We start from the raw sequence: 24316 nt of genomic DNA, 5'->3' as shown, positions 1-24316 counted from the left end.
CTTGTTAAAATAAATTATAATTTGGAAATAAAAAATCATGTAACATTATTTTGGAAATTTTATAAACATCGTACATTATTCAAGTAAAAAACTCAAACTTAAAATTCCCTCGCTAAACAAAAAGTTCAAACCTTATAGGCATAACGGCAACCTTGGTTGTTCGTGTGCAACTAAATGGATCAGCAATCTAAAAGAAACCTTGTCAACCGTCGATGTTAATTTAATCTAACGCCAAATAATACGATCCGTGCACTTAAATCTGATTGGCTATCATTCAAACACCCCAAAAACTCTATAAATTCACAACGAATCTGATTTACTCGCAGAACATTTCACTTTCTCTCCCCTCGAAACGAAACTCATCTCATTCTCTCACTACAAAATCGTCCTCAACTTCGAGTTTTCTAGATTGAAGCCTTTCATTAATGGCAGGAAGAGGTAAAACCCTAGGTTCTGGTGCCTCTAAGAAGGCTACATCTCGTAGCAGTAAGGCTGGTTTGCAGTTTCCTGTTGGTCGTATTGCTAGGTTTTTGAAAGCCGGCAAGTATGCTGAACGTGTTGGTGCTGGAGCTCCGGTTTACCTTGCTGCTGTTCTTGAGTATCTTGCTGCTGAGGTAATTTTTGTTCTCCTTCAATTTTGAAACTTTTAAAAGTTGTTCAGAAATCTAGGGTTTCGTTGTTTTGTTAATTGTTCTTAATTAATTTCGTTCTGTTATTGGAATTGGTTGATTTTATTTCCGCTGAATGTTTCCTCGATGATTTAGCTGATAGAATTTCTTAAATTTAGAGTTGTGAACTTGTCTGAAGATCTTGAAATTTGAGTTCAGAAAATTTAGTAGTTGCTTTAGATGATTGTTTTTCCTGACTTCTACCTTTTGGAAGGACATATTAACTCCATTAGTAATTAAAATTATTATCGATGATTAGTTGCTGATCTTGAATTTTGATCTGGAATCTCATGATTAATTTGACTTGAATATAGCTATTTAATGAATATTAGTCGTTTGTTTTAATGTCTTTCTTCCTTAAGATTTAAATGAATTCAGAAGTGGATGAGTACTGGCTGATTTTGAAAAGGTGAAACCTTTGGTGTAGGTTTTGGAACTGGCAGGAAATGCTGCAAGAGACAACAAGAAAACCCGAATTGTCCCAAGGCACATTCAATTGGCAGTAAGGAACGATGAAGAATTGAGCAAATTGCTTGGTGATGTAACAATTGCAAATGGAGGTGTGATGCCCAACATTCACAATCTTCTTTTACCAAAGAAGAGTGGGACTAAATCTTCTGCAGAGGATGATTCTTAGAATTGATGATTTGGGAAAATATTGTTCAATTTGGGATTAATTGTGGCTTACTTTGTTAGATTGTTATAAGATCAAGTTAGGGTTAGAGTATTTAGCATTTAAGCTTACTTTTGTGGGTAATTTGTGTTTAATTTATTGTTATGTTTAGAGGTCTTGGATAGAATTTATCACTTTTTAGTGTGTATAAGTTTCTTTGTTTCATTTTCCTGACAATTAAAAGAAACAACAATGAAATATTTCCAGTATCTCTTTTTTGTGGAAATTACTTAAAATTGAATAGCATCTCTTTTAGTGTGTATTTAGCATCTCTTTGTTTCATTTCATTTAGTCATATCTAGGATCAAGTTTATGTAACTTTCATGTTTATTAAGATGTACCATATATAAAATTGAATAGCAAGAAAAAAGGAGAGTCAATTCAACGTTTCCAACTCTCCCATTCCATTTGTCCGTCAAAACCAATCATTCAAGGAATGTTTATCGTCACCAACTTCTATGATCTCCACTTCACTACTCCCAAGTCAAGGCTCCATGATCCCATGAAGATTAACTGGTCACTTACTAGTTATTTCTCATTAGTGTACTCGTATAAATCAAATTTGAATTGATGAAATTGAGTTTTTAGGATTACAAATCACTTGATTGAAGTTATCATGATTAGTAGTCTTCGATTAGATTACTAGTCATCTTAAGAGCCTTTGTGAGAGTATTATGGTGGGTTTAACCGATACTTAAACAAAATAGATTAATTCTACATTTTATTTTTGGAAATTATTATTCATTAAAAACATAATTATAAGTGTGTATGAGAGGATTATTTAAGAGAGATCACATTTAGTAATTTTTAACCTTAAACATAACCCTTAGCCTAAACACATTTCCCTAGTCCTAAAGAACCATTGATAGATATTTAGAGTGAATAATATTTAGTATTTCTAAACTTAAAAAAAATTGAACTTTGGGCATCATAGCCTAGTTTTCCTAGCTTGTGTATATCATTTTAATATCTGAGCAAGATTAAAATCCACCCTGTTATTCATCATCATCACATGCCATCTTCCACCATGAGGGGAGAAACATTGCAATCCTCGCCAAGTTCTCGAAAGGATCTTCATGCATTATATGAAAGCGAAAGATAGGAGAAAATGTCACAATTAAGAAGCTTGAGACTTATTATTCAAGATCTTAAGCTTATGGCTAAAAGTAGTCAAAGCTACCATCACTATGAGTATGAAGATGAAGAAGAGTTTAAATCTAGATGAAGAAGGGATCAAATTCAAAATCGCCCCTTCGTACCAAAGTTGATGAGTTTGAAGGTAAGCTAAGCTTGATCTCGATGATTTTTTTGGATGGTTGAGAACCGTAGAAAGAGTTTTTAACTATTAATAAACCTCTGAGGACAAGAAAGTCAAGATTGTTGCATTGATGCTTGAAAAGTATGCATCAACATGATGGTTTGACAAATGCACCAAATGGTAGAGACAAGGCAGGGAAAAGGTGAGATCATGGGAGTAAATGAGGAGACAATTGAAGGAGAAATTTCTACCTACGCTATATGCAAGAGATTTTAAAACTTTATTAATGAAATGTGATATTAATGAAGATGATCATCAAATATTAGTTATAAATCTTGGTGGTTTTAAACCTACTACTATAAAAAATGTTGTTGAATTTCACCAATGCTCATCTCTTCAAGATTTGATGTTACTTGCTCATAAAGTATATAAACAACAAACTAATCACACCCTTATCCATTGGAGACACGACCTAATTGTTAAAAGAGTTCATCCTTCATTCTAATCATGAAGTTTTGGACCAAAATTCAACATTGGGCTTATATGTAAATATTTATACGCCATTATAATTTATTGAAACTGTCTTTATACCCAACTTAAAGTAATTTAATTGATGTGAAAGGGTTTGAAATCAAATGTATCAACAGATTGTGGACTTTAAATGTGTAGAGACTCACTTTATAACTGTGTTATATGATGAGCTGAATACAAGTCAAAAGTTATTATATATAGCTATTATGGTCCCTAGGTTATACATATTCTTTTTCTCCTGTTATCCCATTATCAGAGAGAATAAAAAGTGAAGACATTAAGGGTCGTCATTTTAGAAAATATGTATTAATCTAGAAGATTTAATCGCTCTCTTTCTTCAAATTTCCCCGGTGCTATGGAATTAGGTAACTTTCGTTTTTTTTTTTTAATTTGTTCTTCTAATTCAATATCTTGTTTGTTAGTAATAGTATTCACCATTTAATTGTCCCATCATGAAGCATTTAAATTCATTCAAATCCAAGAAAAAAAAAATTCCAACATAGACATGCTACGTGGGTTAAGTTCCTTTAAATTCATTTTACTATCAAACACAAAGTCGAGAAATTAAACAAAGGTGCAAATGCTCTATCTTGTAAATTCCTTCTTATAAACACTTTGTTCTATTTGTTCCGAGGTTACATTTTTCATTGTGTTTTCATTTAAACACTTTTATATATGTTTGGATAATAAATAGGAGAGAAAATAAATGAAGGGAAGGGAGAGAGAGAGGGAAGCAAGAGAAATGAAGAGGAGAGGTAAGGAGGGAAAATGCACCTTATTTATTTAGAAAAGTAGGGAAAGAAAAAGAAAAGAAAAATGACTATTTAGTATTTACCCTTTATATTTTTAACTTTAGGAGATATTATATTATTAACAAAATTTATTCATATTTTCCATCCAAACCCTCATCTCCAAATCTCTCCTCTCTTTTCATTTAAATTTGCCACTTTTTTGGTGTATAACTTTTTACTTCAAAGTTCTCTACTCTTTAAATTGGCTCATAGGACACACAAAACTAGGGATAAGCATGTGCCGGATTTAATAGGGTACAGCTAGACCCAAATACAGATTCTATTTTTTTATTAGACCAAGACTCGGACCCAGATCCATAAGGCCTGAAAAATTTAGACTCGGATCTAGACCCTTAGGGTCTGGCAAGTCTACGATCTGCATCTAAGTCCAAAATAATATCATTTTTTTCCTGAAAATTTTTCAAACAATTTTTGCCCATTCGTATAAAATTATTTAAACATTTTCAACTAACGAGGATCTTCTAATACTTTATACTATTGAGCGACCAAATATATAAAACTTTTCAACATTCAAGTTCTTAAAATGAAATATTTATCATGTCTTTTGATTTTGAAGTATAGATATAATGATCACATTTCAAATTACGTGAACTGACAAAGTTCCAAATCACGTAGTATTCCAAAATATAACAAAGTACCAAATAAAACAATTAAATACACATGATAGCTAATATATAATTTTAAAAGGATGTAAATGGGTCTATGAGTTAGATTTGAGTTTCAAATGTGTGGACCCAAACCCAAACCTTATGGTTATGGATCCAAATCCAAGACCCAAATCCAACCCAAATTCATTGGGTCAAAAAATAGGTGAATATAAGACTCTTAAATTAAAATCCAGTCGGTTCTAGAGCCTGAGGATCGAAGACCCATACCCATCCTTACACAAAATTCTTTAGGATTGAGATTTTTTTTCCTGGCAAATAATTTTCTTATTAAAAAAAAATGGTACTACCAAACAAACCAAATTTAATTAGGCAAAACCAGTGACCCCCCAAATGAGCATAAATATGAGTTTACAATTCACTTTTCAGGAAGTGTGCTAAAGGGAATCAATCCAACCAACAAAACATAGCAATTAACCAAAGAATCTATATACCACAAGCAGATAACATAGCATGAGTGTGACTGATGCCAGCAGCTCTAATTCAAATATTAAACTGCATATTTCTTTGCTGCTGGAGGGACTCTCTTCAATCACGACTTATTCGTGATGAAGGTACTGGTCTGTCTTCTTTCCCACCATCCCCAAATCCTCCTTTGAGCGGGAATCATTGGAATGATGATGATGATATTTCTTTGCTGTTGGTAGAGGGAAAGTCGTCTTCTTACCATACCTCATTGGTAGAAGCCAAAACCTCGATCTCGTGCTCAATAGAAGGCCTATCCTTGGTGCTTAGCTTGTCTTTCTGATGACAAACTTCCCTTATTGGGAAAACCTCTCCCCAGCCACACCAAAGGACAACAATAGATGGTTGTGGCAAAAATTCTCTTCAATAGCCAAGTACCTGACCAGCCCTAATAAAATCCGAGAGAACCCATTTAACCCGTAAAGAATCTTTTTATTTTATCAGCTCATAATTGAATAATGTTATAAAAAGATCCGTACAACAGCATACTATCAAGCTCTAAACAATCAAAACTACCCAAAAAATTAACAGAATGGATTAAATTACAGGGTGAGAACCTAGAATGTAAAAATTAACTAAATGGATTAAATTACCAAGAGACTAATGGCCGGTTTGGTTAGTGGTACTAAATGGTGGTAATGAGAATGAAAACCGGTGTAATTTTGGTTGAAAAATTACAAGAGAGCCTGTTACCTTAATCCTCATCTGATGAGCTAGAACCATTCTCCACCCGTCTCTCTGCAATAGCGGGAAAAAGTTTTTGGCGAAAATCAGGAGGAAATGGTGTTCGAGGTGTTTCAGTAGACATTTGCCTCAAAGGAGGCTCCTTTTTCTTCTGATTTTTGGCAGGCCACCATGGTCTCTGTTTCACCTCTCGGCATGCTTTGTCCAGCATAATTATAAAATCCCGAACTATTACAAACAAGCGTAACCCTTCTTCCTTTCCGGAGTTTCCATGGAAGTAATCTGCAGTACTCTTAACAAGAGCCATAATCTTCTTTTCTTCCACCAATAAACCCATGATATTGCCCTCGGCATGCGCTACAAAGCCTTTAAGGGCTTCATGGAATCCGCTGACTTCGTCCAGGTCTTTCATTTCATTATTGAGAAAATTCTTTGCTTTCAGTAAAGCATTTCCGAGTCTAGCAACAGTTCCCGTTAAAGAATCAGAATCCAAACTTGCTGCTTTCTTGACGTTTTCAAGCTGATCACCTACTCCTGAAACGACCTGAAGACCAAGATTGCGGTAGTGTTCTTCGGAATCTTCAGGGACATCTTCCAAAAGATCTTCCGATTTGACGCTGGAAAAGCTTTGACGGTCTTGCATAGCACGAGCAGCTCTCACACCTTCTGAACGGATTATTTCCTGAACAACAAAATGGAGAAGTGTGGTCTTGCCATCTGTCCCTTTGACATCAGCCAATTTCAGCAGTGTATCCAGCTTGAACGCTTGTGCGCCTCCACGATATGTTCCGTCATTCATACGGTTCCCTGTCTTCAGGACAGCTTCTAGAAGCTTCAGAAAAAGGCGATTGTTTCTGAGTTCCTTACAAGCAGCCTGCTCAGAAATGCAAGAAATGATGGAAAGAGTAATATCAGCAAATGAAATTATATTAGAAGCTTGTCAGATTCGGTGATACACACCTCTAAAGTTACGAACGATTCATTTACTGACGTAGCCTCTTCCTGAAGAATACTCATAAAAAGTAATGTCTCAAGTCGTTTGAAGGCAAATGGGATATCCACCAAGACCTTTAAAAATCGCTCAGCCGGTCCAAGCTGAGAGATTTCATCATTGAAAAGTCTCAATTTTAGTTCTTCCTCTGTGGTTGGAGCCATCTTTAACAAAGTGTCAAGGAGCTCCGAGGGAAGTTCATTCCCTAACAAAAGACGGACAGTTAGTAAAATTCTAGGAAGGTATGGGAAATGGATACGCCAAAAAATAATTAATAATTCACAATAAAAATTGCCTCTTCATTATGTGAAGTTGCAGATAACGTTAGCAAACAAGGGTCAATCGACAATTTCTTTATTATTACAATGATAAGGTCGCATCTATTCAACCCTGAACCCCCAACCCTACTCAGGCGGGAAGCACTTAGTGGCATTGGGGTGATAAAAACTTCTTTCATACCATTTCTCGCTTTTTTAGATATCTGCAGGAGGAACAAGAGATAAGATGATCACCTTCCAGCAGAGCATCACGGACTTCATGAGTAGTTACATTTAGTGCCCGCAAGAGGATAGAAAGATTTTGAGCCTTCTTTTGGTCTATAAGTTGGATGAATTTTGATGGTGGATCGCGGGAGGAAGACTGTTTCGTTTTGTCATTTTTGTTCTCAGTCGCAGCATAACCAAATAAAGATGCTATCATCTCTTCATTAAACCTGCAAAGTTGGTTAAAAATATTATAGGCAATACACCATACTATCCAATGTCTAAAAAAAACTAAACTATGGAATGACAAATAAATTGGAGTAGCAAACTCACTGAAAAGACCCTGATTTGAGTTGGTCCCAAACCATTGAATGCTCAGGGTTAGCTTGAACCTTGTCCCAGAAAAATGGTTTTAGTTTTGCTTTTGAAGCATCATCCTCGTTAGCAAAACTACTGCCCGGTTTGACTGCAATTGGTGGGAGTTTGGAATCCTTGTTTGGTAGCGGTGGAGGCCCAGAACCAGGTTTACAGGGTCTAGGTGGTGGTGGAGGTCCAGGAGGAGGTGGGCCTGGTGTTTTAGAAGGTGGGGGAGGAGGTGGGCCTGGTGTTTTAGGAGGTGGGGGAGGAGGAGGGGATGCTGCTGGAGGTTTTGCAGGAGGAGGCGGGGGTGCTACAGGAGGTTTCGGAGGCGCAGGGCCTCCTGTGCTTGAAGTTGGCCTTACGGAAGCAGGAGGTTCAGGGGGCAGAGGTTGTGCTCTCCCAGGGGGAGGTTTCAAAGAAGGCATTCCCGAAAAAGGCACACCAGCTCTTCCAGGAGGTGGCTTCAGCCCAAGAGACACGTTACTATTGGTAGACACGTTCGAAGCATTAATTGAAGCTGCACTAGCTATCACATTGCCAGCAGATTCCGTTGATAACATAACACTAGAAGACATACTATTCAAGTTGCTAGTAAACGAATAATTGCCCATCTTGTCTTTTTGAACATAATTCTCATAGGTCCAAGTTTTGGGAGAAGAACCTGAAAAATTTACCGCAGCTGATAAGTATAAGTGAACCAAGTACATAATGAAATTTAAACTTCAAGACAAGATATTTCAAAAAACTTGTACCAATAGCATCACTCAAGCTTAAGCTAAGAAGGGGCCTGTCATCCTTATGTTCCAATTTCGAACCTCCACCAAAAGCCTTGCGACAGCATATAAATAAACATAAAGCCACAAAAAATGTTACGAGGGCAGTAACAATAACAGCAACAACAATTGTCGTATGGCTGTGGCTATTACTGCCATTGCCAGCTGCTGTGTCTGACTCAGAATCTCCACCTCCATTCTTTGCCGGTGGAACAGGGATTGGATTGAAAAAATTGTCTGCTGGTGTTGGAGCCGTGTGCTTTGGACCAGGGATTTTAGCGCCGAAAGATTGAGGTGAAGGAGATTGAGCAGGAGCTTGTGCAAGAAGCCTTCTTGAATCAACTGAGTGCGTCAACTTTAAGAACTGGGAATTCGGCTTTTTATGGAACCAGCTCACAGGACTAGCATCTTCACCAGAGATTGGAAAGATGATATAGTTCTCCTTGAAGCATTTAATAAGATTTTGCCTTTTTTGTGAATCTAGGATGCTGATAGCTTTCCGAGCATTTTCCTCTTTCACAGCCTGATCGTTTAAACGTTTTCCGGTTCTTGTTCCAGAGGCATCTGGGTTACTGAAATCAAGATATTTATAAATTTGCTTCACTTGTATCAACTCAAGCCTGCAATTGATAGCTAATACCTCCACCTGCTAAATCATATTATAAGTTAATAGTTATAATAGTCATATGTCAAAGGCCTTTGTAGGGAATATAAATATCTGCGAAAAAAATAGAAGCCCTTCATTTCAGTTATCCAATGTCATTTCAGTTACTGAAATTCGGTTGCTTGAAGACTAATTAAACTGTGTGTCATTTGGTGTGTAACTTTGACTTACATTCGTGTTATTTGGTTTGTAATAGTTTATCATAACAATTAAGAGTTGACTTAGTTTAAAATCACTTAGTTGCATTCGACTACCCTAAAAAGAAGCTAAAGTTCGACACTCTACAACAAATCAGCTGAACACTCACTCATGACGAAGACACGGAGATAACAGCTGGATGGATGAAGCAAAACGTAGGAAAACACACAGTAGCATTGATTGACGAAGCAAGACGTGGGGCATCAGTGAACCAAAAGAGGAAGTTACGAATTGATGGAAGTGTGAAAGCAAGAAACTATCTAGGCGTTGCGTGGGACATGAGTTTGCGATTGGATACAAGACATAAAGTTGTACACAACAAGTGCGAAGTTACAAGCATGTGGGTGGTTGATCAAGGAGAAGATGCATGACAAAGTATAAGGGAATTGGGATGTACTTGGGTAGACCATAGCAAATAAAAGACATGAAGTACAAATGAAAGATACAACATATAAAGCGCAACTAAAAGATTTCCAAGGCCTACAGAGAGAATCAAAGGAAGGGGAGAATCAAAGTCTTGAGGTGTTGACAAAACCAAGGAAGGGGAGAACCAAAAGCAATACCATCGAGGCCATTCCTGAGGGTAGTTTTGAGGTGCAATTACCTAGGGCCAAGCTCATAAAGGGGCCCAAATTGAGTTAGTACTTATAGTTAAAAATTAGTATTTGCATAAGTAGCTTCTAACATGGATCGAACTTGCAGCATTAGGTTTCTCAGTTAAGGCCATGACTACTGAACTACATAGTTGGAGAAAAAATAACCGAAATTTTACTTATAAAAGGGTCATTTTTAAATTTTCACGTACGGCCCCAAAATTGTCAGGAACGACGCTGATTATACCATCAACCAACAATGAAGTGCGCATACATTCAATCTGCGAAAACGCTCAAAGGTGCAGGATCACCAAGCATTAAGCTTCCACTTAATTAGAATTCACAAAAAAGGAAACAACAACACTTAAAAGATTGAAGTTAGCTAATCCGAAAAGATAATCTTCAAGTTTTAGCCAAAATTTTGATATCTAAGTATTAGTTCTCAACCATACATGAAACACAAGTGGAGAGTGGTAAAGCAGAAGACAAAGTATGAGCTCTAACCTAGTATCTTTAACAACGTTCATGGTCGTCAATTAACAAGGGCAAAGCGGGCTACCGCCCCATGCCCCAAATTTTTTAGGGCCCATAAAACTTATTTTTATGTATATAAGTGATATTAATTTTAATTATATTTAGATATAACTTACATTTTTTCTAAGTAATATGATTCTTATTTCTTAATGTTTTTTTTATAAAATAATGTAAATATCAACAATAAAAAATAAAAGGTGTATTATATTATTCGTTACGGTTTTAGTTTTTAGGGGCCTTTTTATCTTTTAATCTAGCGCCCAAAAATAAAAGGGACGGCTCTGACAGCGTCTACAGAATAGTGAATTACACGGCACAAACACAACTATCCACTTTAAGATAGCAGAATGAAGCCATACAATTCAGACATTGAACAACTCCACAAATTTCTCTAATCAAATAGTTAATATGTATGGCAAGTAGTATAATACAGTATATAGAAAAACTTTTTTGTATTAACTGATAAATAAAAAGCTCAAAAGAAAAGACAGACACTTTTTCATACCAAATTTTCATCAAAATCTTCGGAAGCTGAATTAAGGCCCAAACCAGTAAGAACTCCTTGGATCACCTTCCTATCTTCCAGGGTCATTCCCAAGAAACAGCAAAACAGAAGAACAAACACCATTGAAAGTCCCACATCTTTTATATGCATCTTTTGCAGCTTCACCATCCCAAACACAATAATCCCTTTTCATTTCATCAATAAACCCAAAACCTCAAATCTTCAACCAACAAAAATAAGGAAAAAAAAACCCTTTCCCAAAAGGGAATTTGTAAAGTTTGGGAAATTGCAACTAAATTTCACCTTTAATGCAGCAGTGAAAACATATTGAAATCCCAATTCAATTCTCACTAGAAATTACAAAAGTTAAGCAAATTTGACTGGTTTGAAGCTGACCCACAAAGCCTAAATCAAAAACATTGAACTTTGGGCAACATCTAGTTGAATTAATGTAGAAATTGCTTCTGGATGAACAAAAACCGACAAATTGAAAAGAACCCAATTACCCAAATGAGAAAAATTGATTGAGTATTCAAACGTGCATGCGTTTAAGCAAGACAAGGCGTTTTGGAATTTTTAGACCCTGAAAATTTGAAAATTGACTAGATCAAACAATTGAAGAAAAACCCATGTAAGTTAAGGAAGCAGAAAAGTTTGACCGCGTTAAAATCAAAAGGGTTCTAAAAGTTTAGGGTTTTAAAAATCAAAAACGATAATCAAATGAGAATCTATGTTGAAAGCCTTACACTGAGATGAAAGGAACCGAATACAACGAATTGTAAAATCCCACTACATTCTGTTTGTCAGACTTTGGGGCAGGTTCATTTGGGTGAACGTTTCGCAAAAGGTCACGACTCACGCCTAGAGGTAGGCACGGCCGAACGGATCATATGAGTCATACTGTGGCGAGTTTAGGAGTGGTTTGTGTTGGATCGTTTCGTGCCATTGGCTTGTCATATTGTGCACATATAGCTACAATTATTTTGTTTTCTATACAGTTTTTAAATTAGCAAAATACAAATAATTCACATAATTTAAATTATATTAATTTTTATTTTTTCTAAAAATTGAAATAAAATTGGAAAAACAAATTTTAGACATTTGTATTGTAAGAATATATATTTTATAATCAACAACAAAATTAATGAATAAGAAACAACAAAAAAATAATGGGAAATTTCACGTAGTAACCCTGAGGTTTTAGGTTTTCCACGTGGTAACCTAAAATTTTCAAAAATCCACGCGGTAACTTTAAGGTTTACCAAATGCATTCTTTATGATTTTTGCTCAAAAAATGTTAGCAAACGTTAATTTCCAGCTTGGTATCTTGTTGTACGCCTATTATGCGTTTTACCTTATCAAATTGCTTTAATTTTATAAATTTTCCCCATAACATAAATCCTAACTCTACCATCTTTCATCCAAATCACATTTTCCCCCAAATTCAATCCTTAGTTTTTTTTTCAATTCTTCATCTACTACATGATTCCAATTCAAAAAACTATTAACACTTTTAAGAAGAGTAAATGATATATAGACCATACATAACATAAGAATTATTTATTCATAGGATCATTACACCATGTATAGAATAAATTCTTAGATGCTTGACCATTTGCCTACATAATTCAACATAGTTGGTCTAGAAGGAATTAGGGGACATCCCCGGCCAGGAGAATTGGTTTAGGGTTCATAATTAGGATGTGAGTATGTATTACTGTGTTAATTGTCACTAACCTGTCGTTCTCCCTCCTCTAATATACAACCTATTGATCTCAATTTGTTGTGTTCCCTAGAAGTGTTTTGAATAAGATAAATGCAGTTCTTAGGAGCTTGCTTTGGCGTGGAAATCAATTGTAAATGGCTCCTTGCAATGTCAAGTATTTATAGGTCATAGTATTTATAGGACGGAGAAAAGGAGCTTTTCCTTTTTTTTCGTTCCTAGGTCATAATATTTATAGGACGGACTAAAATAAAAATTGTTTAAAAATAATGAGATAAAAAGAGTATTCTTTTTAGTTTCTTTGCAAGCATTTTGTTGTATTTTGTTTGGTGGGTGTAATAAAATTTTATTTCACCAATAAATTAGTTTGAAGAGCTCACTAACTAATCACCATTTTTATTTTTACACTTACAATTTACAATTACAAAGATCATATTGCCTTCAGGCTTCATGTAATATTCCTTTGAGGCCACTAACTTTGAGTTTGCTACTACTTTTTTAATTTCAATAAAATTGCTACATGATCTTTCATTTTAATGAAAGAGATATAATTTAGAATAATCTAAATTTTTTATAATTTTTTTACAATAATTTTATTTATTGATTAATCATGAATAATTTTAAATTTAGAGGATATTTGTCTAAAGTAAACTCATGTAGCTTAATGACCTCCTATAGTAAGTAATTTATCAAAAAAATAGTCTAAAAATTAATGTAAAATTTAGAAAAAAAATTTGAAAATTTTACATACAAAATACTGAATAATAAAAAAATAAGAGTAAAAACTTTAACCTTTTTTTACATTTTTTCGAAATTTTATTTTAATTTATCTTTTTTAAAAAATAATTAAAAGTTGTTATAGCAAGTCATCCAAATACTGAATTTATTTTAGGCAAATACCCCTAAAGCTGTAATTATTCATGGTTAATCGATAGATGAGAATATTATAGAAAAATTAAGAAAATATTAAATTATCCTGGATAAATTTTCCTTATAATGAAATGAATTTTTCTTTTTTTTCTTTGAATTATCAACATGAGTAAATCGTTGTAAGTGTCTAGCCCTATGAGCTTGACTCTCTAAGCGTCACACATAGCCCTAGTAACACTTTAGCTCCTGGCTTGCACTTCTCCATAACAATTGGCTTAAAAAGCTTACTTAAGCAGTTATTTTTTTTAGTCAATATTTCATCTGATCAAACTAGCCAATAACTTTAACCAACAATTCTAACTAACAGTCATTGGTCAAACAGACCTAAATATGGTAGAAAAGAATGGACCAAAACAAAATTTTGGCAACTTATGAAGAGAAGTATATATTGCTAAATTAAAGTATCTTTAACTGTTGGGAGTCTTTTTGAAATTGTGAAGTAAATGAACTACTTTGAGAAAAAAAAATGTAACGATTACTCTTCATAGTTAAAACTTCCTGCTCCATTCTTGAAGAAAATCTCACCACAAATGTTTATGAAAATTAAGAAAAATACAATTTTAAATAGTAGATATATTATTTTATTAAATAATAAATTCAATGAAAAAGTAGAAACTATAAACATTAAAAAAATTTTAAAAAAAAGTTAGTGAAAAATATGGGAACCACAACAATTAAATATTTTTTTTTGATAAAGTTAGTGAGAAATATATAGAAATCATAAACAATATAAAAATATTAAAATGAATTTAGTGGAAAATATGTAGGAACAAAAACTAATAAAATGTTAAAATGAGGATAAACAAGATTAATTTCATCCAAAATTTGTGAAATAAATAAAAAAATTCTTTATGAGAATAACAAATAGAACAAACCAAAATGATAAATAGAAACAACTTTAAAAAACGGTAGAAGTATTTATTAGGGATGGCCAGGGTCCAAGATATAGTACACGTTCCAAACCTGCCCTTTGTTTTATGGTATGGGTCTGATTTTTTTAAATGCAAATTCTTGTGAGCGACAATCTCTTTGAAATACCATCTCTAATGTAATTAGCTCATAATCATCATTTAGTTAAATTAAGCTTTAATAGGCTGAGTCTTAGAGACGTCTCTCAAGAGAGTAGCTCTTTTTAAAACCTATTGAATTTGAATCCGGGTCCAAAAAATTAATATAGTTGGATCTAAATCTGGATTTTTGAATCAATTTAAATTCTACTTGATTTCGGTTAATTGGTTCAATTTCGAACAACTCTGCTAGTACTGTTATCTTGAGTTGTTTTTTCCTTACTCGGCTCTAGGGCTGTGAAAAATAGACCCGACCAACAATACCGTCTGAAGCCGACCTGTATCCGACCCGTTCGTTGACCCGAGGTGCGGTGAGCTATAACCGATCGAAACTCGACCTGATGTTGACCCGTAACCCAACATGTATCAGATTATTATAGACCCATACTCCTGAATTTTCGACCCTTTAAACGGAACCAAAACCGCAAGGGAACAGAGGAAATTCGGGTGTTACACATAAAATAAAATAAAAATAAGAGGCAACATCGACCTTGTAACAAAATATCACGGCGGAATGTTCATCGCCTAATCCTCTGTCGACATGCTAAGTATGGATCGTAGTTCCAAAGTAAACGCTTGATGTTGAAAAAAGAAAAAGAACGATAACTAGCGGAAATAACTTATACAAAAAGGAGGACATGTGCCTCAAACATAAACAACCTGAATGAAAATATACTAGTAGTAAAGTTGAAAAAATAAGATTATTGTACACTTCAAGATTCTCACTCATTCCCCTCCGTATGCAATGCATGGAAGCTCCATCATCTGTAATGTCTATCTATGATGTCCCTGTTGCTCAACGTAAGATCATAGACCAACGCGTCATAGCAGGACCATCAAAGACGAGCCATCAACAATGAAAACAAACAGTGCACGTCAGTAACTAACAATTATGTTATATATATGACCAACAATCAATATCCACATAACAAGATAAAGGATGCATTCCACTATGAAAGTATCAACTCTAACTATTTCTCATTTCGATGTACTTCTCAATGCCTTCACCATTTTCCTTCTCTTCTTTGATTTCATATATTCTCTTATGTGACAAGAGGCCACCATATTGGAGTTTGCAAGACCCATATGGCAACACCTCGGCCAAGGATGGTGACAGCCATGCCGGCGCCCAATGGCAAAGCATGATCATACCCCCGTACAGCGACCATTTACAGATGATCCATGCCTCCGGGAACTAAACCAACTGGGGTACCAATCCAGTGGAGTCACAATAAACAACCAACATAATATCTCATCAATAAGGGACTCATTCCCATTCATAAAACATAATTCAAAACTTATCAATAAGGAATCATTCCCATTTCATCTCGTATAATCCAATATTCCACTCTCGCGATATCAAAACCCATTCTCTACCATCTCTACAAACCAATCCATACTTGAAACAATAACTTAATAATGTTTAATAGCAAATCACAATCAACATAACTCATATAATATTGTTATGCAAAGAAAACATATTCAAGATGCATGTAAGAGTTAGCTACTGCGTGTACTTACTTGCAACTGCAAGATGACAAGTTGTAAAATCACTTCAAAAGAGGTTCTTACGCCCCTCTTATGAACCGGGCACCTATACACGTTTAAAGTAAGACTAGTAAGTCTAATTGACTTCATTTAGCAGCTACTTGCTCTAAGAAGTACCCCTCTACCATCCTTACAAGTCACAACTCATGTGAATATGCACTCTAACCATACACACAGCATGTTTATTCGTAAACTACACCATTAAATCAATCTAACATTAGTTTCCATTAAATTCTAAAACAAGGCATGTTCAAGGGGAAAATATTCAATTCACCGACTTTTGCAAAAAACAAGACTATGTGGGCTTAAATTGTATAATGTAGTGTATTACATCCGATTTCAATGCATGATGATAATGATTTTAAATCAAATTTGTTCCATTCCTCAATGTGTTTCATTGTCACCTTAGATTACTTGACATGAGCATGAGATATTAACATATTTATAACTTGTTATCTGATGTTGTTTCATTGCCACGCCAATTTCTTGGTATGAGGCTGAAACTTAATAAAGTTACTGATTTGGCAATGGTTAATGTGTTTTGTCTCAATGTCGTTTCAAGCACTAAGATGAGCCTGAAATACTTACATTTGTACAATTTCAAATGATGTTAAACCTTAATTCTGAGAGTTAAATAAACGTACACAAGTGCATGATGTTTAACTTGATTAGATTTTTGTGTGTAATAACCACCTCAATGACTAAATGGAGAGGTGTGCATAAGTTGATAGTTACAAAATCTTGTCTTAAATGTTCTTTTCTTTACAAAATGTTGATCCATGTCTACATAATATTGTAATGATTTACAAAATGTCTACTTAACTAAAGCAATCCTTGTGATCCAAAAATATAAGGGTGTTAATCCATTTCTACGCATTGATAACTTGTGGAAGATCATTGAGATTAATTATACCATGAGATAAAAATTGACGTGCTGCATCTATAAGTTATGGAGGAACTTCTAATTATCTTGGCAACATACCCAAACTGTCCAATCTTTGTTTTCCAATGTGTGGATTCTTGTAATCATTACCACCTCTAGCTTTCAACACCTCTAGCATGCATAGTTGATATTGTATCCATGTGTAGTTCAAAAGTTTTGATTCAAAAGTGTCATATGCATCATTGACTGCCTTGATCAAATCTTTGAGGTCTTTTGAGAATGACTTGAATTGAATTGATTGTAGTGCACTAAACAAACCTAAATTTAAGATGTTCATATCTGGACTGGATGCCGGTTGACAAACTCGTCTTATGTTAAATCCATCTTTGTTAGCTTCTTCATTGAATGCTTGATCATTTGTTAAAATATGTGGCTTGGAATTATCTTGTTGAATCCAAATATCTTTTGACTCCATTCGTTAGCCATTTCAATCTGATTGCTGGTAGAACTTCATTGATTAGTTTATCTTGAATGACATCTCGTGTAACTTTTGTTATTGCTCTTAAATTGTGGTGTACTTGATGGTCTGTTTTCTGACCTTTTTATTGCATAATAAGTCTCTGTGAATGGAAAATTTTCTATTTTCCCATCCCACAACACTTCTCCATTATTACTAATTTGAGGTCTTGCAACAGCTACTATAACCATTACTTTACCTATGAAATTTTTGTTTTACACATACCTGTATGGTTTTTTCTCTTCCCAAGAGAATAAATAGTACCTTTGTGTTTCCCTACTCATGTAGAACCATTTTTCATCGATGTGTACAACATTATACATCAAACTGAACTTTGGTGGGTTGTCTATAATAGATGGTATTATTTGAGATAGAATAAAGTTGAGTCTTCTTATTTTGTGGTCATGAGAAAGTACAATGAATTGAAGAATATGAAGTTCAATGCCTCTATATATGGACATTTTGATGTACTGTATTGTAATATAACGATTGACTTTTGGTAGAAATTTGTAAAATTGGTGGGAATGTTATGTTTTGGTGGTAAAATCTTATTTTTGAGGGAAATTCAATGTGAAATCAAAAGAAGGCAATGAGTTGAAGAAATGAAATATAAAAGCTATTTTTCTTTTTCCTTCTTCAATTAACAATAATAAAATATAGGTTATAAAAGCAAAGCAAGAGCTACTTAGTAGCTCAGCCAGCTTTCCTTAAGAATTGTGCCCATGCAATATGTAGCAACAATTACAAAACAGAGGAATTATCTACTTTATTGTTACAACATTTAAGGGCATTGATAAATTAATCAGTGAATTAAAAGTTAAAATGGTGAATTAAACATTTGAGAGCAAAAATTGGATGCTACTATGTGGAAAAATCTTACAAAATGATGAATTAAACGGAAATTAACGGAAAATGCTAAAAAAATGTATAAATTGGATGCTACCATGTAGAAAAATCTTACAAAAGTGCTATCATTAACGTTTCATGAAAATTGAATGCTATCTTGTGAAATTTTCTTTTTATTTATTTCACATTATTTTTATATTTATATTTAAAAATAGATAATATCACATTCTTTTTCACAATTTAAGTCTTCTATATTTTTGATTTAATGGAGTAATTATCAACTTTTTGTATTCCCTCCGTTTCATTTAATTTGCATTATTTGTCATTTTGGTTTGTACCACTTAATTTGCATTATTTTTATTTTTGGACAATAGCCCACCACTTTCTTTTAATTTCATCTATAAACTTTATGACTTTAACTCTATTTTAATTTTATCACACAATTCCATCTCTCTTTTTATTTATTATCATTATTCACCTTTTTCTTAAAAAATATTAACTTTTTCTTTACATCAAATCAAGACTAATTTCATTTGGAAATTTGTACTTATTCTTTGGATGAATGACAGATCTCAGAAGTCTGACAGTATCACGTGAAGGCTATTCCTACATACTTCTGAGTAAATCAGAATAGACTGTGACCTTCAGATCGTGAAAGGATACTCAACATGCGAGATACTGTCATCTACAATAGTATAAATATAATATTTTATATCATCATTAAAACCAACAAGGGGATGTAGCTCAGATGGTAGAGCGCTCGCTTAGCATGCGAGAGGTACGGGGATCGATACCCCGCATCTCCAAATTGTTTTTATTTTGCTCCTCTCCTCTAAATACTGTTTCAATACTACAAATTTCTTAAAATAATTTTAATTTCTACTGTTTTTGTAAAGAATTGTTCGTATACATTCAACAATTTAAATTTTCCAACCCAAACAATGTTCTCTATTTGATAATCTCACATTCATAATGATAAAGTAATAACATTCTGAAGGAGACAGTAATTTCAAACATCCTTGGAGATTGCTACATGAAGCTTTCTCTTCAATCATTCACTTTCTTTACTAATGAAAAATATATATTATAAATAAGTTATCAAAGCTAGAGATTAAAGTGAAATGGATTTGAAAAAACTGGATTATGTAAATACGAAATAATGGTATTAAAAGATGCTTGTTTGACTTCTCCCTCATAATTTTAATTTTTGGAAAAATTACCTATAATAATTCTACCTATTGATGAACCATGAATAATCCCTACCTTAGAGTGTATTTTTTAACATTTTTTTCTAATTTTACATTTTTTTTTGAATTACCACTATAGCAGAATATTAGGTTACCGAAGCTTACTCTAAGCAAATACCCTAAAGTTGGAATTATTTATGATTAATCAATAGGTGAGATTATTATAACAAAATCATGAAAATATTGGTTAATTCTAGGTAATTTTTCCTTAGTTTTTTTAGAATTTTAGATTAGATCATCATCATCTTTATTATCAGTGTTTTTCGGTTCTTCATAATTGAAAAATTAAAAGAATAATTAGAAAGTTTTAAAAGACTAAATAAAGAGACTAACTATGTAATTAAGAAATTAATTGAGTAATTAAGAGATTGATTACGTAATTAAAGAGAGTAATTAGAGAAAAGTAAAGAGAGTAAGAGATGGTGTATTGGTGTGAAATGGATAGTCTAATTCATTCATATTTATTGAACAATTCTCAACGGCTAGTTTACAATGACTCTATTTGGCGGTTTCAAAAGAAAGATTATTTCAAAGAACCGTCTGATTCAATTGACTCAAATTTGACAATTTACAGTTCTGATTCTGTAATCGGTTCAAAGGTTTTCTGGAACTACCCTTGATCCCTTGGTTTGGAATCGGTTACAAGTGATTTCGGTGTGAACATGTTCCTGAGCGGTTCGATTCTAAATTACCCACATATAACCTTTCATACGAAAATTCCTCTACAAAGTTACAACCAACAAATTTGAGAACAACTACTCTCTTAAGAGACCGTCTCTATGAGAGACGTATCTCAGCCCAACCCATTAAAAATTAAAGTCTACTTACAGTATTCTTAATGGCTACTTATATTATTCTTAATGCTTATTTACCATCCTTAATGACTACTTTCAATATCTTAAATGTTTACTTACATTATTTTTAATGTCTATTTACAATATTTTAAAAAATATATAATAGCCGGCCTAATTAGAGATAGTCTCTCAAAAAAAAACTGTCTCTCACAAGAATTTGTGATCCGAGAAAGTATCACCTTCTCCATGTGATACCTCTCATTCTTCACTAGTCACTCCTTACTTCTTTATAAGACTATAATATTCAATTTGCCTAATTTTAAATGTGAATTCATTTTTATAAATGTACTTCAATTTTATTTTAAGTATAAATATATTATTTTTACCCTTTATATTCTTTCTTATTTGTAAATAATTATTTTAATTTATTATATTTAATTTTTTAATATCCGTGAAATTAATGGGATTAAATTATTGAAACAAGAGGAGTACTTAATTTGTTAAATGTTAATGCATCAATAGCGTCTTCAACAAACAAAGCTATATCTTTTGGGCCAACTTTAAGCAAACTCCTAACTTGCTAGTTGTTGCCTTGTTGGTAGTCATATTTCTATCAAAGCAAAGCTTCAAGCTAGTAATTGGATTATCTCTATTAATGGCCAATGGGCTTCTTTTTCAAAAACAATTAATTAAGCAAACAAGTACAAAACTAAGGTCTTAGCTTTATATTCCAAACAAGAAAAAAAATTTCTATTTAATGTAGGCTTGAGAATCATTACGGACAAGCGGAAAGGAAATTTTAATTCAACCTAAAGGCAGTGAGAATCAAAACCTTATTATAACGCTGAAAGGAAAAGTTTATAACCACTAGGTTAAATCATGATTCTCTAGAACAAGAAAAATCAATTAGTTCATTATTACATAGGAATCAATAATTTGTGTTATTTCTTTACCTATCGATGTTTTCAGTTGCTTTTTGTGAATTTTCAAAGTACGTGTTCGAGACTCAACATCTATAAATAAAATTCATAAAAAATTGTACAAAAATATAATAAAATTTAATTCATCAAAAAGAATTTAACAAGATTTTATACATTAATATATTTTAACTTGTGTATTTCTTCTGTTCCTTAAAAAAGTTTCCCGTTTCTACGTTACATTTTGGGGTGTTTTATTTGTTGTTATCATAAGTAATCTTTTCATTTTTATCACAAATTTTGGACAAAAATAACCTTACTCGTCCTCATTTTAATATTTTAATAATGTTTATGGTATCCACATATCTTTCACTAACTTTCTTTTGATATTTTTATAATATTTATGGTCCTCACTTTTCTTCCACCAAATTTATTATTTAATAAAATAATATCTATACTATCTAAAAGGTTCTATATATATTTTTAATTCTTGTGAACATTCCTTAAAAAAATATGTAGACATATTCCTTTTCTTTTTATTAGATTATTCTTTGTATGGGAACTTCAATAGGAAGAGATGAAATAGTTCTCGGCCAACAACAGTCATCAATAGATTCTTTCAATGAGTTTAAAATTATGATTATCCACTGGGAATAATGATTAGATTTTACAAAACTGAAGTTGTATGATGCACCAAAATAGCACCACCGTCCATACAACCTAAAAGGGCATATAATCATTAAGTATTTCAATTATAAACTCAAAAACTTAATTAAAAAGTACTCTAGTTGCAAGTTTCTAATAATTAAAAATAATAAATACATTAAAATTACGTGAATATAATTAAATGGATAAAAATTAATTATAATAACATGTGTATATGAGAGTAAAATTGGCCATAACCAAATTGAAAATATTATAAAATAAAATAAAAAACGCAAAATAAAAATATTGACAAACTCATAAACACATAAAAGTACCATTGTTTTGACATACATGGAAAAAGATATTAATATATAAGGTAAATGAAAAAGTAGCCAAAGGTGCCCATCAAAGGGATAAATTCAAACTTGAAGACAAAGAACGGTAATAATTTAATATACTCCTCAATTAATTTAAATATTTTTTTATTGGTAACACTTATATTTTATTAAGATTTATATTATGTCTCAAACGATTGTACATTAGTTTACCTAATGTAACAATTTTAATGAAACTAGTACAAGTTTTGGTTGCATTCAAATGAATGTACTCCATAGATTTTCTATATCTTTTTATTATATTGATAAAAAAAACTACAATATATAGAAACTCATGAATTTAACAAGATTTGACGTTATAATATTATAATTGCCTCTCTATATTAAGAATAGAAAATTTGAAAAAGTTGAGAAAAAAAATTACATTTGGTTGACCATTAGAATAAATATTTTACTTCATATAGCCGATTTTAATTTTTTGAGATTAAAACTTTGGCATTATTATCTTGTATATAAAAAAACAAATAAGATAATAATAGTTGAAAAAAGTTAAGAGATTACACTTGTTCAAATAATATTTTTTATTTTTTAAATTTGAAGAGTTATGAGATTAAAGTTTAGATTTTGACAATGAACTTATTTGATTTTCTGTCACTTAAAATTTACTTTATTTGACATTTTGACGATGTTTGGCAATTAATTTTTATTTTTTCTGTTTACTTTTGATCTTTTGCTTTTTAGTAGGTCAAACAGCTAAAAAAAACTTGGTAAATGACTTTTAAGTCGGCTGAAATCTATCTTTTAAGCAAAAATCAAAAAGCTGCTCATAATAGCTTATATATTATTAACTTTTGCCTTTTTGATATACTCTTTCTAATAAACAACCAACTGCCAACAAATAGTTTTTATTAAACATTTAAATAACAGCTGATTTGAATAGCTAGCTTATACAATTGGATTTTCAGCCAATACTTTCAGCTAATCTAATCAGCCAACAACTTCAGCTAACAGTTATTTACCAAACAAACCATTTGTATTTCTAACCAAACAAGAAGAGTTGAATTTTAATATGGTAATTTAACTTATTTTATATACGCATACATACTTTAATTTTAATAAGCTTTTTTTTTGGAAGGATAGTGAATGTCATTAGTCATTACTCATTGAAACTTGAGGGTTAAAAGGTAAATATGTAATATATTTTAAGTAAATTGTGTTAGACAAATGAGATTATTTGATCCAAAAAATATTATAGAATAAAAATATAAGTAATAAAAAGAATTTTGTAAAATTTGAATTTAGAGAAAATCAGACGAACAAATAAAAATGGAAAGAATACTATTTCTATTCAAGGTAGACTAAAAAAGAGTTATAATTGGTCAACAAAGCACTACTAGTTTAAGCATTTACCTTGTGGCCGGCTTCGTATCCCCAAGTTTGAGTTATGGACACTATTTATCATTTAAGTTTATTTTATAAATTGCGACTAATATGTGAGTAAAATATCGTCAAGTAGATTCTTATTTGAATTGTTTAATCGCATACTTTATAATATTAACTTTTTATAGTTTTTAAATGTGTATAATTCAACATATACATGAACAAAATAATACATTAAATTGCGTAAAAAGTCAAATATAACAAGTATAATGGAAGGAAGGAAATATGATACCAGAACTTTTTACCACTAACTCTTGTACTTGGCAAGTTTTTATTGTTGAATGCTTCTGCTTCAGCAACAAAGTCCGTATTTTTCCTACATTTTTTTTGTTTTTATTAATTTAATCTTTTTATTGTGAGACATATTTTAAATAAATTAACTTTATTTGTAAGTATATTTTATAGAAGTGCATCAGGTATTTAAATTTTTAACCCTCAAAATCTTAGTGATTTTTTCATATTAATGGTATCTCTTTTGTTATTCTGACCACACTATTTTCTACTAAACTCCTTGTTTTTTTACTTAATTTGGTGAGAATGTTATTCTTTATTTTATAGTATTTTTAGC

The 24316-nt window shown here is 32.3% G+C and overlaps 2 protein-coding genes and 1 non-coding gene across 5 annotated transcripts; 2 read left to right on the top strand and 1 right to left on the bottom strand.

Annotated features, from left to right (window-relative positions):
• The first annotated feature begins 313 nt into the window (after positions 1 to 313).
• LOC130807255 (histone H2A.6) lies at positions 314 to 1603 on the top strand. Its single transcript, XM_057672412.1, has 2 exons — positions 314 to 614; positions 1096 to 1603. Exons 1-2 carry the CDS (start codon positions 426 to 428, stop codon positions 1303 to 1305), a joined length of 399 nt encoding a protein of 132 aa, XP_057528395.1. The 5' UTR covers positions 314 to 425; the 3' UTR covers positions 1306 to 1603.
• A 3004-nt stretch (positions 1604 to 4607) lies between these two features.
• Positions 4608 to 11813, bottom strand: LOC130807253 (formin-like protein 5). Of its 3 annotated transcripts, XM_057672409.1 has the most exons (7): positions 10857 to 11813; positions 8342 to 9011; positions 7563 to 8250; positions 7260 to 7459; positions 6717 to 6952; positions 5766 to 6630; positions 4608 to 5460 (listed from the first exon to the last, which is right to left on the bottom strand). In XM_057672409.1, exons 1-6 carry the CDS (start codon positions 11022 to 11024, stop codon positions 5767 to 5769), a joined length of 2826 nt encoding a protein of 941 aa, XP_057528392.1. In that variant the 5' UTR covers positions 11025 to 11813; the 3' UTR covers positions 4608 to 5460; position 5766. The 3 variants fall into 3 exon arrangements, with proteins under 3 accessions (XP_057528392.1, XP_057528391.1, XP_057528393.1); XM_057672408.1 differs by lacking the exon at positions 4608 to 5460 and having other exon boundaries at positions 5484 to 6630; XM_057672410.1 differs by lacking the exon at positions 4608 to 5460 and having other exon boundaries at positions 5484 to 6630; positions 8342 to 9008.
• Positions 11814 to 19103: 7290 nt separating this feature from the next.
• TRNAA-AGC (transfer RNA alanine (anticodon AGC)) lies at positions 19104 to 19176 on the top strand. Its single transcript has one exon. It is a non-coding gene; the product is annotated as a tRNA-Ala (tRNA).
• Positions 19177 to 24316: the final 5140 nt, after the last annotated feature.

This window comes from Amaranthus tricolor, chromosome 3 (genome assembly GCF_026212465.1).
Source record: "Amaranthus tricolor cultivar Red isolate AtriRed21 chromosome 3, ASM2621246v1, whole genome shotgun sequence".
Classification (NCBI taxonomy): domain Eukaryota; kingdom Viridiplantae; phylum Streptophyta; class Magnoliopsida; order Caryophyllales; family Amaranthaceae; genus Amaranthus; species Amaranthus tricolor.
Note: the sequence above shows the minus strand (reverse complement) of the source record. Positions and strands in the feature narration are given on the sequence as shown.

Bases quoted from the DNA above. Each gene is read 5' to 3' on its own strand.
- LOC130807255 (XM_057672412.1), top strand. From the start codon at position 426: ATGGCAGGAAGAGGTAAAACCCTAGGTTCTGGTGCCTCTAAGAAGGCT. The intron at 615-1,095 runs GTAATTTTTGTT...CCTTTGGTGTAG, and splicing joins TTGAGTATCTTGCTGCTGAG to GTTTTGGAACTGGCAGGAAA.
- LOC130807253 (XM_057672409.1), bottom strand. From the start codon at position 11,024: ATGGTGAAGCTGCAAAAGATGCATATAAAAGATGTGGGACTTTCAATG. The intron at 7,460-7,562 runs GTGAGTTTGCTA...CCAACTTTGCAG, and splicing joins CTCAAATCAGGGTCTTTTCA to GTTTAATGAAGAGATGATAG. The intron at 6,953-7,259 runs GTGATCATCTTA...GTCTTTTGTTAG, and splicing joins CCGTGATGCTCTGCTGGAAG to GGAATGAACTTCCCTCGGAG.